The sequence below is a fragment of the Cervus canadensis genome, chromosome 21 (genome assembly GCF_019320065.1).
Source record: "Cervus canadensis isolate Bull #8, Minnesota chromosome 21, ASM1932006v1, whole genome shotgun sequence".
Lineage (NCBI taxonomy): Eukaryota > Metazoa > Chordata > Mammalia > Artiodactyla > Cervidae > Cervus > Cervus canadensis.
Window position 1 is genome coordinate 49,228,413 of NC_057406.1, and position 15,406 is coordinate 49,243,818.

At 37.3% G+C, this 15,406-nt stretch overlaps 1 protein-coding gene across 1 annotated transcript; it reads right to left on the minus strand.

The window, feature by feature from the left end:
* Positions 1–96: 96 nt before the first annotated feature.
* Positions 97–11,958, minus strand: ARL1 (ADP ribosylation factor like GTPase 1). Its single transcript, XM_043439873.1, has 6 exons — positions 11,170–11,958; positions 8,846–8,983; positions 6,891–6,972; positions 5,133–5,244; positions 3,175–3,353; positions 97–2,445 (listed from the first exon to the last, which is right to left on the minus strand). The coding sequence occupies exons 1-6, from the start codon at positions 11,171–11,173 to the stop codon at positions 2,415–2,417; spliced, it is 546 nt and encodes a 181-aa protein (XP_043295808.1). The 5' UTR covers positions 11,174–11,958; the 3' UTR covers positions 97–2,414.
* Between the last annotated feature and the right edge of the window lie 3,448 nt (positions 11,959–15,406).

The following is a 15,406-nucleotide window of genomic DNA, read 5'->3' on the forward strand; positions in this document are numbered from 1 at the left end:
GTATTTGCTTTTATAAAAAATTTCTAAATCAAAAAAGTTATTAATACTAAAGGCAAAGTCAGGAAAAATAAATATCTGAAGTATATTGAGCACGGCTTTGTTTTCATCAATATTTAATCATTTTAATCAGTATTTAATCAATATTTATTCCAGTAAATATTTATTGAGAGCCCAGTACCAAGTATGTGCCAGGTGCACCACACTAGATGCAAGGGGTTCTAACCGTAAGTAAGGTATGGTCCCTGCCCTCAAGGAGCTTACATGTCCACGATTTAAAGTGCATCTCAGGTATTCTGATAATAGAACTCCACTCTCGATTTGTCTTTAAATCTGATCACATGACACAGTACCACTACCAAACAATCATAAAATAGAATGTGAGCACTAAGACACCTTTGATATTATTTGTACAAAAAAGAAAAACCAAACAGAAATTGATGGAGTGGCCCTTTGCGCCTAGAACTCATATGCTCTGATTTCAAGTTTGGTCCTTTTCAGGCTTCTCATGAAACAAGACTCAGTAGATTTTTATAAATACAAACATTCAACCTCCTATACCACACCTGTACAGCTATTCCTACTACACAAGGACCTTCTCATTTATACCAGCTTAATGTCAGTGCATGCTCTATTTACCCCATCCTATTCTTTGTGGCAAATCAGGGGGATCAGGATCACCCAAGTGCAGGCCTTTGCTACCACGGCTATTTGTCAGGCACTGTTTGCCTGCCAGGGTTGCACCTCCCCACACTTCTATTTTCACAGTGTTCCTGAACCACTGGGGAGTGCTTATCCATTTGGGTCCAAGTCTAACACTAGCTATGTGCCACTGACCAGAAAGGGACCCAAGTGTAAAGTGCTGGTGTACTATCTTCCTAGCTGACAAACACAGCCTACCATTTTTAACCATGAACATATTCTGAGGTGCCATAATGTGCCAGGCATCATACTGGACGTTAGGGATAAGAACATGAAAAAGACAGTTTGCCCATCAGGAGTGCCTGGCAAACTATGACACAATGTCAGTTATATGCTGTTAGTACTAATGGGTACACTGGGAACACATGCTCCTGGAAGAAGGCCTGAAAAAAATTGCTCCCAATTTTAGTAATTATTAAGGTCTCTATTTATTTCTGTCTCACTGTAGACTGGGTTGTTTGTAAAGTTCCTTTTAAAAGTCCATTAGGAAATAATTGTTTTTGATAGTCTAGCAGCAGTAAGCCTAATTTTTAAAATCAGGAATACTTAGTTTCTCTCCCTCTAGAATCAATAAGATTTTGACTTTTCACCATTCAAAGTTACATGTTCAATTACAGGTAGACAGAAGGAACCAAAGGCAGTAAAAAATCCTTTACAATGCTTCTTAAAATAAGTCTTGTTTTCAAAAAATTTCCTTTAATGTGAAATTTTGTTTACTGTGTTGTGAATTCAATCAAATATAACCATTTAGGACTATTTCTACTACCTCTACTAGTATGGAAAATTTTATAGACATTATTTTGAATCTACTATGTCTACTTCTATTAGCTTAATTTTACATAAGGAATTAAGTTGTGTTGTCAATGTTGGCACTTCCAGGAATTTATAGTATAGTTCATGGGACAAGCTTCTGACCCTGAAATCTCTCTGTAAGCCCTGTTCCCACCTCCCTTGCAGGTGACTTTAGTCAAGCCAGTCTATCAGCATTTTGGGTCCATGTCCATAAAAATGAAGATGTAAAAATGATGTCCTAGCAACATGGCAGGATTCCTGTACAAATTGACTGAGTAGGTCCAAATCTGAAAAAAATTTCCAAACAGCTAAAAATACTATAAAATAATAATTACAGATAAGTCAGTGAAGTTAGCCACCAAAATAATTATTTCATGCCTATAACCAAAAGCTTTTAAATGAAACAGCTTAGATCAAATGGTCATTAAGCAAATGAAGACTATAATTACCCACGCTAGGTTCTTGGCCTACTCTATTGAGCCTAATCTTTTGGATTAGGAAATTTGGAAAAACCTAATTCATTTTAGAGGGAAAAATCTGAATTAAGATATAAATTGGTGTGAATACAAACAGGATGGAACCACTAATTTAAAAACCGGAGGGCTTTTTCCTCATTAAGAGAACATTCTTTAATAGGACTGTATCTGAATAAGAATTGCATACAAATAGAATATATACCTTAACACAAGATAACAAGGAAGGAATATTTTACATTATATAGGACAGACATTCAGTTGGTTCAATCACAATGAGTTACCCTTCCAACCAAATACTTAGTTTTAACATGTATTATAAATGTTCCAGTCAGTTCGGTATATGCCGACAATCAGACAGCTTTAGCATTTAGTAGTGTGGAGCACACTTCACTGTTTCCAAAGGGATATGTGATGCGGTCTCGTTTCAGAGGAGCGAAAGTGACTGAATTACTGTCTGCTCTTTAATGTTTCAACTAACCTGTGAAGAGAAAATGAACAGTTTCACAAAATTAACTTCAAATGTTCAGGTATAGAGAATGACTGTTTATAACATAAATTTCATGCTGAAGATGAATTCCAAAGCACTTTAAATGATGAAAGTGAAGATGGTTATATTAGAAGAATGAGGTTATGGACTCAATTTCCACAAGGGTGTATCTTAGCTCTCACTTTGTCTATGCTTTGAATGAAAAATCAAAAACAACCAAATAGCCACTTTCCAGGCTGCTACCTACTATAGCCAGGCCAGATGTGGATAATTCAGAGATGAAAACTAGCCTCAGTCCTCAAGATGATAATTTAATAAGCAAATGCACAAACCAACTACAAGACAGTGTAACAAGTACTATTATATCACTGATCTCTGACAAGGACATCTGTGTGTGTGGTAAGGCAGTGGGCCCGGAGGTATGGAAGGCTCTTGAGAAGCAGAGAGCCTCAACCTAAGTCCTGGAGGATAAGGAACTGGAGGGTGAGGTGAGTAAGGGAAAAAGCTAGAAATGTAGCAGATAGGTGGTTTACCTAACTAAAATTAGTACCTGTGGCTAAAACAAAAGCAGATGTAGATGAAAACCAGTGGAAGAAAAGGGTGGAGGAACTTAATATGATAAACTGCAAAGTAATCTGATTTCATCCTTAAGACCAAAGGGAAATTACAAATGCATGGACACACAAATCCACAAATGGCTTCTGGAAACATGACACTTACCATTCCATTGCCTCATCAAGGCCAGTGCCTTTGGTTGCTGAAGTTTTGAATATTTGCCATTTTCGGTCCTTCAAGGCAGGTAACCCAAGTGAATTTGCCATTTCTGAGGGAGTCATTGCCTGTTCCATGTCCTGCTTATTTGCAAACACCACTAAAATGGCTTTTCTCAGCTCTTCTTCCTAAATAAAACAAAAAAATATTTCCTCTAATCAATTTGCTCCTGAGTTTAGGAAGAAACGCCAAAAAAAAAAAAAAATCGTTATTTTAAAAGCATATTTTCTAGCTCCTTTTTTTATTTCTTTACTCCACTTAGAAGTTTTTATGTACAAAGGTAAAACAAATTGGTTTTATGTCTGTAAGTTTTAATAGGTCCTGATTCAACCTCCACATATACTTTATATCACTAATAAATAAATATTGATTGAATCAAATAAAAGTTAATTCCTAAAGAATGAATACAATTTTTAGTTTTCTATGGAGAAAGATTACACAAGTCAAATCCTAATACCACAAATAACATAACAACAATCCAATACAATTTGAGAACTGTGAACTGAAGTTAATAATCCATTTCTTTTATGCCATACTTTATATAATAAAAATTTATTATACCATGTGAATTACAGCTAAATAAAGCTTATATTTTAAAAATATGTTATACCCAAGGCAATTAACCAGTCCCTTAAAATTCCTTATACTTTAAATTTGGTCTAAGACACTCTTATGATAAATGTGATGCTATGTTGTTTAAAAAAAAAATTTAGGCAAAACTTTAAAACTTTAGGTTGAAATTTATAATTGGAAGCTACTAAGAAGTTCATCATCCAAGAACTCAGAAGTCCAAAATAGTCTAAGTCTTGCTTCTAACTAGGAATCAAGTTGTCTAGAACTTAAACATTCAATAATTGAGTAAGTCAGAATCATTGTTTCAGTGGGAAAAGGAAACCTATACATCTAATTTTCTCAAGCAAAGGCAATTTCATTATTAAGTTAATCACTAGTACATTTGAGAAGCTTATGTAACAATTTTAAAATCTTTTAAATGACTACTGAATGTACCCTCTACATTCAGTTAGCTTATCAGTGTCTTACAAACCTCAGTGAATATAATGTATTGGGTTCTCAGTTAAGAGCTATTATACACTGTTCCACACATCAGGGGTACAAGGTAATGCAAAGAACTTTACACTTTAGGGTGGGAAGCATATATAAGTAAACAAATATGTTTAAAATAATGGAAAGAAATGAAAGAATAAAGTAAGATAAAGGGTTAGAAGATAACTGAGACCTCCTCTCTGAGGAAGAAACATGTGAGATAAAACATGTCATGAAGACAGCCACACAAAGATTTGGGGAAAGAGAATTCCAAGCAGGAGAAGCAAGTGCAAAACCCTAAACCAGGTGTCAGGCACACAAACTCAGTGAGCACAGAAAAGAAATATCGGTATGGCTGAGGTACTGTAAACGCAGGGAAGAGTGAAAAAATGATACAGCTGGGAGAGGTAAACAGGCCAGAACTGTGCCAGAAATCCAGACTTTTCTGAGCTTCAGTGTTTCTAAAACAAATATACTTTATTATTTATATACTTATATAATAAATCTGCTTCCATATGCTAATTTATACAACCAGAAATAAAGGCATTAAAGAAATAATCACTTCACAGGAGTGACTTAGAATGGTCACTTCAGTTTAGATAGGGTTTAGCTCTGAATTTTCTGGAAGTTAAGGAATTTAAAGGAAGTTATAGGACTGCAATTTTTTTTTTGTCTTCAACTCTCTCCCCAACAGTATTTTTGGAATAGAAAGTAATTTGCATAAAAGAACATGATACTAAAGACGTGGGTGTGGGGGAGACCCCTGTTGTTTCCCTTTTAATTATTTCTGCATGTGACAATAAATAATAAAAAGAGCAAGGAAATATAAATGACTTACCCACATTTTAATAAAGTTTTCTTACCTCCAACATAGCAACTAACTCTGATTTGGAAATGCCAATTCGGTCTCGGTCACAACTGTCTACTACGTAAATGACTGCATCTGTGTTTGAGTAATAACATCTCCAGTATGGCCTAAAGAAAATTCAGAAAGGGAGAATATATTATTATTTGAAAATGAAACTGATAGGTTAATTTATATGCTAGGACTTGGCTATGGTGGGGTGAAGGGTGTTACTTGCCAATCCTTTCCCACCCATATCAGTATCAATGCCATAATGATTGTTTCTGATGGACATGTATCATATGCCTCAGATGGGGATGGGTAGAAAGAATATTGATAGAACACAGGATCAAGGAGCTTCAGAGTGAGTTTAGACTACAGGCTGAGAGAAGAATCTATAAAATCACTAAATGTACTGATGAAAAAATGTTTCATACAGACCTGATCACTGTATCTTATAAATCTTTAACTAGAAACTCCTTAAGAGAAATGGGTTCTTTAAAAATAATTTTAGTCACAGACTTTAAATTGATCACTGAAGACACGAAGTAGAAATGGCTAAAATTAACAAATGACTCCAAAGTAGTTCAACAAATAAAATGAGTTAAAAGGCAGCAGAATGCTTGGGGAATGCATCCAGTCCTAAATGGTGGGCCCAAAAGGTATTTTCATGAAATCCAAAACAGTCTGTTTCACAGAGGAAGGGACTGACAAGAATTAACTAGAGGATTGTTTTTATTTAAAAACTACACCCTTACGGCAGAAAGTGAAGAACTAAAGAGCCTCTTGATGAAAGTGAAAGGAGAGTGAAAAAGTTGGCTTAAAGCTCAACATTCAGAAAACTAAGATCATGGCATCCGGTCCCATCACTTCACGGCAGATAGATGGGGAAACAGTGGAAACAGCGGCTGACTTTATTTTTCTGGGCTCTAAAATCACTGCAGAGGGTGACTGCAGCCATGAAATTAAAAGATGCTTACTCCTTGGAAGGAAAGTTATGACCAACCTAGACAGCATATTAAAAAGCAGAGACATTACTTTGCCAACAAAGGTCCGTCTAGTCAAGGCTATGGTTTTTCCAGTGGTCATGTATGGATGTGAGAGTTGGACTATAAAGAAAGCTGAGCACCGAAGAATTGATGCTTTTGAACTGTGGTGTTGGAGAAGACTCTTGAGAGTCCCTTGGACTGCAAGGAGATCCAACCAATCCATCCTTAAGGAGATCAGTCCTGGGTGTTCATTGGAAGGACTGATGCTGAAGCTGAAACTCCAGGACTTAGGCCACCTGATGCGAAGAGCTGACTCATTTGAAAAGACCCTGATTCTGGGAAAGATTGAGGGCAGGAGGAGAAGGGAACGACAGAGGATGAGATGGCTGGATGGCATCATCGACTCGATGGACGTGGGTTTGGGTGGACTCCGGGAGTTGGTGATGGACAGGGAGGCCTGGCATGCTGCGGTTCAGAGGGTCGCAAAGAGTCGGATATGACTGAGCGACTGAACTGAACTGACTGAAGTAATCAGGTCTTGAGACTTGCATGGAAAAAATTTTCATCCAAGTGATATAGGAAAAACTGACTTCTGTAGATTTTAATTTTTTAGTTAAAAATCTTTAATTCTCAGATTTAATTGAGAGAATAAGGCGGTTTTACCTCATTTTAAACTAGGTGGCACCCATTACATTACAAAAGAAGACATATTTTGGTTTACTGCTGCTAACCCTAAAAGAGCAATAAAGATCCCAGTACTACAAAATGGTCTGGCCTTTGTACCATACCTGATGCTTGTCTGTCCTCCCAAATCCCAGACTTGGAATTTAAGGTTCTTGTATGTTACTGTCTCAACATTAAATCCAATGGCTGGAAAAGAAAGCAAATTAACAGTATATGTAGACTGATACATTCTGTCTTCAAAGTGCCCTGGGTTTCAGCAATTAGTGGTAACTGTTGAATCACATTATTAGTTCAAATATTATTCCATTTACGACAGTATGCTGTGCTATACAACACACACACCTCCCCCCCACAATAAGCAAGATCAATCCCACTTTCAGGGTATAGAAGAACCCCCAGCCACCTCTGCAATTAGATATTCTTAGCTAAATGGAAATCCTATTATGTTAAACACTGGCATACAAAAGCATTCAGAAAGTTATACTTAGAAAGGACAGTTGTAAACACATTACAAAAAATGGAATTTTGGTAGGTAGCAAATAGGACAAAAGCCTAGATTCTAAACTTCAGTAAGGCACAGCAATGGCTGTATACCTCTTTATGGAAGCTGAGTTCACTAAGGCAGGGAATCTCACAGGCCCTCTGAAGACTTCCTCAAGAATTCATCCACAGTAAGGTCACAGCTAGATGGTCAAAGGGGAGGAGTCTCAACCCCTTCCCCTGCCATCCTTCTTAGGTGGGGCTTGGCATCACATGCCTAAGGCAAGATACTATTATTTTCAATGAAAGGAATCCAGAGGAGCTGGAGAGGATGCTGAAAAAACTTAGGAGCTATACATATAAAAATTAATAAAATTTTACAAACAAAAAAAATCAAAGTAAAATATAACATAGCTATAATTGGACAATTAATTTTTTAGATTTAAGTTTATACTGGTAAACAATGCTGAAGAGTATATATGGCAAGTATAAAAAAATTACTATAGCAAATCTGAGTGAAAAAGTAAAAACCAAGTTCATGATGTCTCCCTTAGAATTAGGTAGCAGTGTAATCACCATATTCAACCTCAATTACAAATGTTGTTTATTTGCACAGCAGAAGGACGTGGTATAAACCACATTTGCTGAAACGCAATCCACTGAGCTGTGGGTACCGCAGGGGCCACCATGACTCAACTGCAGCACAGACGGGCGATTTGAGAAACAAAAACCAAAGAAGCTGAAATTTCTTGAAGGTGGTAGCAAGAACTAACAGATGACACGGCTCGAAAAGTTCTTTTGTAAAAGCTAGACTTTTCTTTTTTAATCTGGAAATGTAAATAGTACTAAACAGAAATACCTTGAGTGATGGAGTAACTTAAAGACATAAGTATTCTTGAGCAAAGTCTACAAACTATTGAACTTAGTTTAAGTATACTAATCTTCAGGGCAAGTAACAGAACAGTCTTCTTATGTAGTAAATTAGGACTACTGAAGAATATTTTTCTAAGATATCAATTGATTTAAAGGTGTTACTTTTCTGGATATTTTTAAATTCCAGATTAATTCAACACTCAGTCTCTTCAACTCAGATTTTTAAAAATAATCAATAGAATTACTAAAAAAAAAAACTAATCTTAATCAAATAACAACAAGTACAGAAAAAAAAACACTGCACATGTAATAGTATGACTTAGTATCAACATACTGGTAATTCTTTACTCAGATTTACAAAGTATTTTATATACCTGATTCATTTTCCTTACTCACTGGCTTTATTTTCAAAGCCAATGAATATTTATTATCTTCATTTTATCAATAAAGATACTGGCTCTCAATGATACTATGTGGCTTAACTCTACCCAACTTTTACAACAGCTCTAAACAGCAGAACTCAGCCATGCACAGGGTTTCATAAATTAAGCCAAACTGTCTGTAAATTTATGAAAAAAATGTTGTCAATATTATGCTCATAGAAGTCTACAAATCTTATTAATTACATTACATATGTATTCAGAAATAAATTTTTTTCAATGGAAAACAAAAGCCCCTATAATTAGTTTATCATACCAACACTTACTAGGAATAGTAGTCACAACTTCTCCAACCTGTAATCTGTACAAAATTGTAGTTTTTCCTGCTCCATCTAATCCCAAAATTAAAATCCTCATTTCCCGAGTTCCAAACAGACTGGAAAAAATGCTTGAGAAAAAGCCACCTTAGAAAATAACAAAAATGTATTTCAATATCATTTCAAGAACTAAATCCACAAAACATTTAATCTTGCTCTTTAAAAGCTATACTAAATTCAGTAACATTGTAATATTTTCCTCCATTCATAGGTGCATTGCTTCCAGTGAAATACATCATTCAACATCACACTAGTAATTACTGATTGTTACCATGTCCTGGATACTATGTTAGGCAGGCTCAGAAGATATCCTCAAAAATAAGAGAAATATGACTCCCCTCATGGAGCTCACTTTCTAAACAAGAGAATGTGGATAGCTTCACATGATATCCTCATCACCCCTAGAAATTAAAGGGCAAATTAGAATGGTAGTGGGACAATGAAGTCCTTGAACACGAGCAGCAGTTATTATTGCTGAACCACAGCAGTACCATAAGTACTTTCAATCACTGAGAATTCTCTGTAAGGAATGTAACTTGCAAAGAAATTGAGACAGAAGCCAAAAATAACAAAAATTGTTTCTGATGGAAAACATTTAAAAAAATAATAAAAAGCTACATTCAACATATCATGAACTATTACCAGAAAGCTTCCTATATACAAAGTATTGTGTAATATAAAAGCACTTGTGAACAGAGAATAGAATCGTGGCTACCAGATGCTAGGAAAGTGGGGAAAATGACACAGTCAGTGTTAGTCAAAGGATATACACATTGATTAGAAGATTCGTTCTGGAGATCTAATGAACATCATGGTAACTATGTTTAATAAATAATGTATTGTACACTTGAAATTTTCCAAGACAGCAGATCTCAAAGTGTTCTCATCCCACACACAAAAAGGGTAACTGTAAGGTGATGGACATGTTAATCAGCTTGAATGTGGTAATCATTTCACAGTGTATCAAAATATCATGCTGTACACCTTAAATATACATAATTTTTGTCATTCATACCTCAATACAGCTGAAAAAAAGTTAAAATTTAAAATCATCCTCTGTCTCAGCAGGGCCTCCCAGTACTAGATTAAATTGTTGATGTGTGTTTAAATAAAATAACCCCTAAGAGTAACAGAGGTGGAAATTCAGAATCTTTACTATTTCTACAATCAAACAAGAAGCTCTTTTAAAATAAGTTCTTTCTTTAATGATTACCCCTCCCTACCCAATAAAAGCACTCTGGCCCTTTCTTACCAAAAGACAATTGAAAAGATTAGAAAAAAGTTACACTAACAATATAAAAAAAGCTGACAACAGAAATGATGCTCACAAACAACATCTGGTTATTTTACAAAGAAATGACAAAATTAAAAACAAGTCTGGAAAAAGAATCCACCACGGGCTAGAGAACCTTGAAAGTTTGTAACATAAGGAGTGTGACTTGACAAAATCCTTTCTTATAGGTTAAAAACAGGCAGTAGGAAAAAAAACTGACAGGGTTATGCAAAAAGACAAGAAGGCACTTCTGATGTTTCAGAGCAATATGGAAACTCCCCAGAAAATAGCTGAGGTATTTAAATAACCCAAAGAATCTGCATCACTTGGAGAGTTGTGAGCAAGTTAAAAATGTGCACCTTCATTTGGGCTCCAGTGGGGAGCGAAGCTCTCTACCTGCTGCTTTTCACGACAATGTAGATCTCTCAATTAGCACTCCAAAAATTGAGTTTAAAACGTCATCACTGACCCGTAATACCTTCCCTGCCCACTAGCCCCTCCACATTCCTCTCTTACAGGAAAAGTTACAGGCAAGCAGATAAATGCCGTGTTGGCAATAAAAGATTACGAGCAACACCTTTTGGATTTTAAACTGACGCTGTCCCAGCGACCAGGGAGAGAATATCAAGCTGCCACTACAAGGTCAGAGCTCATCTTTCACCCAAGAAACCTTCGTGAACTTGCGACTGACATGTTGCCAAGCTTCGCAGACCAGCTCCGTCCAGCAAGCGGCGCTGGGTCCGAGGAGGTAAGGAAAAAGTTCACCGACCCGCGGTGACCCACCCCTGACGCCGCGGGGAGACAGGAAGCGAAGGTTGCAGTCGGAGTCCATGCACACTGGTGAAAAGCCAAGGTGAGTGAAGTCCTCAGCAACCAGCTCCCTGAGGCGCCGGTTACTCTGGGCTTCCCAGGCCTGCCCCTCTGTTCCTCCTCTCCCCAACCCCAGCCCCCTCGGCCTCGGCCTCTCAGTGCGCCCAGACTCCCTTCTCAGATCTCTCACCCATGATGAACCGCCTGTCCGCCCTCGTCGACTGTCAGAGACTGGCCCCGACCTCGGCAGCGACTCCTATTCGAGTCTTGGCGCCGCCACCTCCCCTCGCCTAGGCCTGCGCTCCGGCTCCGGCTCGGACTCAGCTCCCAGACAGTTTCTTTGGAAGCTTGGTCAGCCAGCAACTTCCACGTCGGACCTCCCGGCAAGGGCGGGAGCGAGGGGCCGCCGCGACTGCGCGCTGGAAACCGAGGCCTGAACGTCCGCGTCGTCACTTTCGACGCAAGTCCCCGGCAGACAGGGTGTAGATATTGTGGAAGCCACGAGAGAAAAAAAAAAAAGATTCAAGGACTCAGAGTTGCTCTTGCTTCTGTTTTCTTGGACAAGAAGGGCTTCCGAAGTAGGGAAATTTGAATTTTCATTTTAACTTCTGACACCAAGAACTGACGAATCCGCCAACCAGGAATGCGCGTCGGACCTGGATGCGGCTGTCTGACTGGACACGGGCGCAGGTTGCGGCGTCGCAGAAATTCCTGGTCCAGAAGCACCCTGCGGAGTTTACCTGATTTTCCCCCGTTCCTTTCTTGGATCAGGAAATAGAACTACATAGTAATGATAGGAAGAGCCCTGCGTCACCATTGCGGAGCAGCCTTACAGTGAGACCGCTATCGAGATTTCAGGCGTCGCAGTGGTCTGTAGGGTCAGCGTTAGAGCCCTTCCTTTCTTCACCTGTACCTTTCCTGATACTAAAGTCATTACTCTAGGAAAGGTATGTATCTTTAGGGCAGCGTCATTTTTCAAAATGCAGTCCTTCTTGTTAATATTTTATTATCCTGTTAATATGTTAATATCCTTCTTTTTAATATTGACCTGGTATTGCAGTCCCTGCTTACTAGAAAGGAACATTTGAGGAAGCAGAATTATAGCAGCACGCTAGAATTAAAGCTAGATACTTAGATTGTAAGTCAGTGGAATTTTATTCTTGAGACAAGCGTGTAGAATTGACGTCACCTCTTTCAAGTCTTTGCTCAGATTTTATTTGAAATTGCAACCTATCCTACATCCCCCTTATCCTGATATTTGATAGAACTTATCAGTTAACATAATTTACTTATTATGCTTATCTGTCTACTCTCTCTCACTAGACTATTACATCTATGAATGCAAGTATTTTTGTTTGCTCTTTTGTTCTTACACTTGGGCACTAAACAAATACTTGTTGAGAGAATGTGTTGAATTACAAGTTTTTAAGACCAATTACATAAGCATTAGTTAACTTAAACATATGCAACATTATTAAATTTGTTTCCTAAAATAGGCATATCTAAACTTGATGAGAGGTCAAACCGTCTTCTAGAAAATTATGTTTGAAGAGACACCACCAGATGGTGCTATTGCCTCAGGCCAGTTCTCAGCGGAATGCAATCAGTTGGTCTAATTGATTTAATCCCTTTCAAATGTTACAATAATAATTTGTTAAATTTTAAAATGTGAATGCTTTAATGCCCAAGCAAGGAAAACACTTCCAAAATTCTTTTGACTGTAAAGCCACAATAGGATGGAGTAAGTTTAAAATTTTAAAGCTAGAAGGAACTTCAATTCCACCTATCTCAGTCACAGATGAAGAAGTGGGAAAGAGCTAAGCGATAGAGCTACAACATCTACTGTGATCGTTTGACTTCCAGACCTAAAGTAACTACATTATGATGCCTTCTATAACTGTACGTTTGGTAAATTGATTTGCGAACTACCATGCTGTAGTTTCTGTAGTTTCTGAAGTTAGAAACTTAAGATTTAAGTGCGTTCCATTGCTAGTGAAAGTTACATTCTTTGCTTAGATTTTATTCCACGCAGAATAAAATTCCAAGCAGAATGAAGCAGAACCTATGAAATATGATAAATCTAAAAGTGTAGTAAATATAAGCTTCAGAAGGGCTTCTCATACTGTGCATTTATAATTGTCTTTTAAACTAAGCAACATTTTGAAATCATAACTAGATGTGTGATTTTCACATAATAGATATGTGTTATATTTCAAATGTTTCTTTGCGATAATATGTACTTTGTCAGAGAATTTCTCGTTGGACTATGTGGTATTTTTTTTTTTGTGGTATTTTTTTAAATTGAGAAATCATCCACGTACAATAGCATCATTTTTTAGCATCATTGAGTCATTTCAATTCAGTGGTTTTTCGTATATTCATGAAGTTTGCAGCTATCACCACTATCAAATCCCAGAATATTTTCATCACCCCAAACAGAAATTATATACCCATTAAGCAATAACTCCCCACTGCTCCCCCCAGGAAACTGCCCTGGATGCTTCCCTCAAACCAACATTTGAGGGTTCTTATTTCACCACTTCCTCACCAACACTAATTTTTGACTTTTAACTTATAGCCATCCTATAGGTAATGGAATGGTATCTCTTTGTGGATTTGATTTGAATTTTCCTGGTGACTAATGATGTTGAACATCTTTTCATGTGCTTATTGGCTATGTGTTTATCTTCTTTGGAGAGATGTCTACTCAAATCCTTTACTTATTTTTTAATGAATCATTTGTCATCTTATTGTTGAGTTGTAAAAGTTCCCTATATATTTTGGAAACTAGACCTTTATCCAGTATATGATTCACAAGTACTTTCTCCAGTTCTGTGAATTGTGTTTTAACTTTGTTGATAGTATCCATTAATGCACAAACTTAAAATCTGATGAAGCCCAATTTATGTATTTTTATTTTTCAGCTTGTGCTCTTTGTGTCATATCTAAAAAAATATTGCCTAATCCAGGCTCACATCGATTTACACCCATATTCTAAGAGTTTTATAGATTTGGCTTTTAGATTTATGTCTCTGATCCATTTTTAATTGTTTTTGGTGTAATTTATGAGGTAGGAGTCCAGATTCATTTTTTACTTGTGCATACTCAGCTGTTCCAACACCATTTTTGAATCTGATTTTTCCATTAAATGGTCGTGTCACTCTGTTGAAAACCAGTTGACCATAAATGTACAGATTTGTGGACTTTTCAGTTGTTTGTGGACTTTTCAGTTCTAGTCCAGGGATGTTTATGTCGGTTCTCATGTATTGTTCTCATACAATACCATCATGTAGCTTTGTGATAGATTTTGAAATCAGGAAGTATGAATTCTTTAACTTTGTCCTTTTCCAAGATTGTCTTGGCTGTTCTAGATCTCGCATTTCTATATGAATTTTAGGGTCAGTTGTTAATGCAAAGAAAGGCAATTAGAATTTCAGTAAGGATTACACTGACTCTGTAGGTTAATTTGAGAAATTTTGCCATCATAATAGTGAGTCTTCCCCATTCACAAACATGGGATGTTTTCCCATTTATTAGGGTCTTTACTTGTTTTCAGCAATATTTTCTAGTTTTCAGTGTACAGGTCTTACACTTCTTTGGTTAAACTTATTCCTGAATATTTTGAGCTTTTTTGAGACTAAGGGTTCTTAACCTGGCATCATACAAATCCATAGATAGACTTGTGGGAGGATATAAACCTACTGAAATTATCTCTAGAATTTTATCTCTCTGTGTACATGCATTTTTTCCCAGAAAGACAATCTAGCACTTCCATCATACTCTCATTTGATACACAATTTCAAAATACTCTTGAGAGAATAGTTACAAAGAACACCCATGCACTTAACACCCATCTGTAATAATCATCAATTTATGGCCATACTTCAGAGTCACTCTTGCTTCATAATTATCCCTACCATTTGCACCCACTCTCGGCACACCCGCACACTAAATTCTTTGTAAGGAGGCTGCCCACACTTGGACCTGTCAGCTGTGGTTAGGGGAACAGTTCATTTCTGTTCAGTCACTCAATCATGTCCAACTCTTTGTGACTCCTGGACTGCAGCACGCCAGGCCTCCCTGTCTATCACCAACTCCCGGAGTTTACTCAAATTCGTGTCCATTGAGTCAGTGATGCCATCGAACCATCTCATCCTCTATCGTCCCCTTCTCCTTCTGCCCCCAATCCCTCCTAACATCAGAGTCTTTTCCAATGAGTCAACTCTTTGCATGAGGTGGCCAAAGTATTGGAGTTTCAGCTTCAGCATCAGTCCTTCCAATGAACACCCAGGACTCATCTCCTTTAGGATGGACTGGTTGGATCTCCTTGCAGTCCAAGGGACTCTCAAGAGTCTTCTCCAACACCACAGTTCAAAAGCATCAATTCTTCGACGCTCAGAACAGCGCCCACTGGAAAATCATATTTG

Coding starts and splice junctions, on each gene's coding strand:
- ARL1 (XM_043439873.1), bottom strand. Junction 6,973..8,845: donor AGTTGTGACTACTATTCCTA/GTAAGTGTTGGT, acceptor TTTCTTTTCCAG/CCATTGGATTTAATGTTGAG. Junction 5,245..6,890: donor GGAGGACAGACAAGCATCAG/GTATGGTACAAA, acceptor AATTTTCTTTAG/GCCATACTGGAGATGTTATT.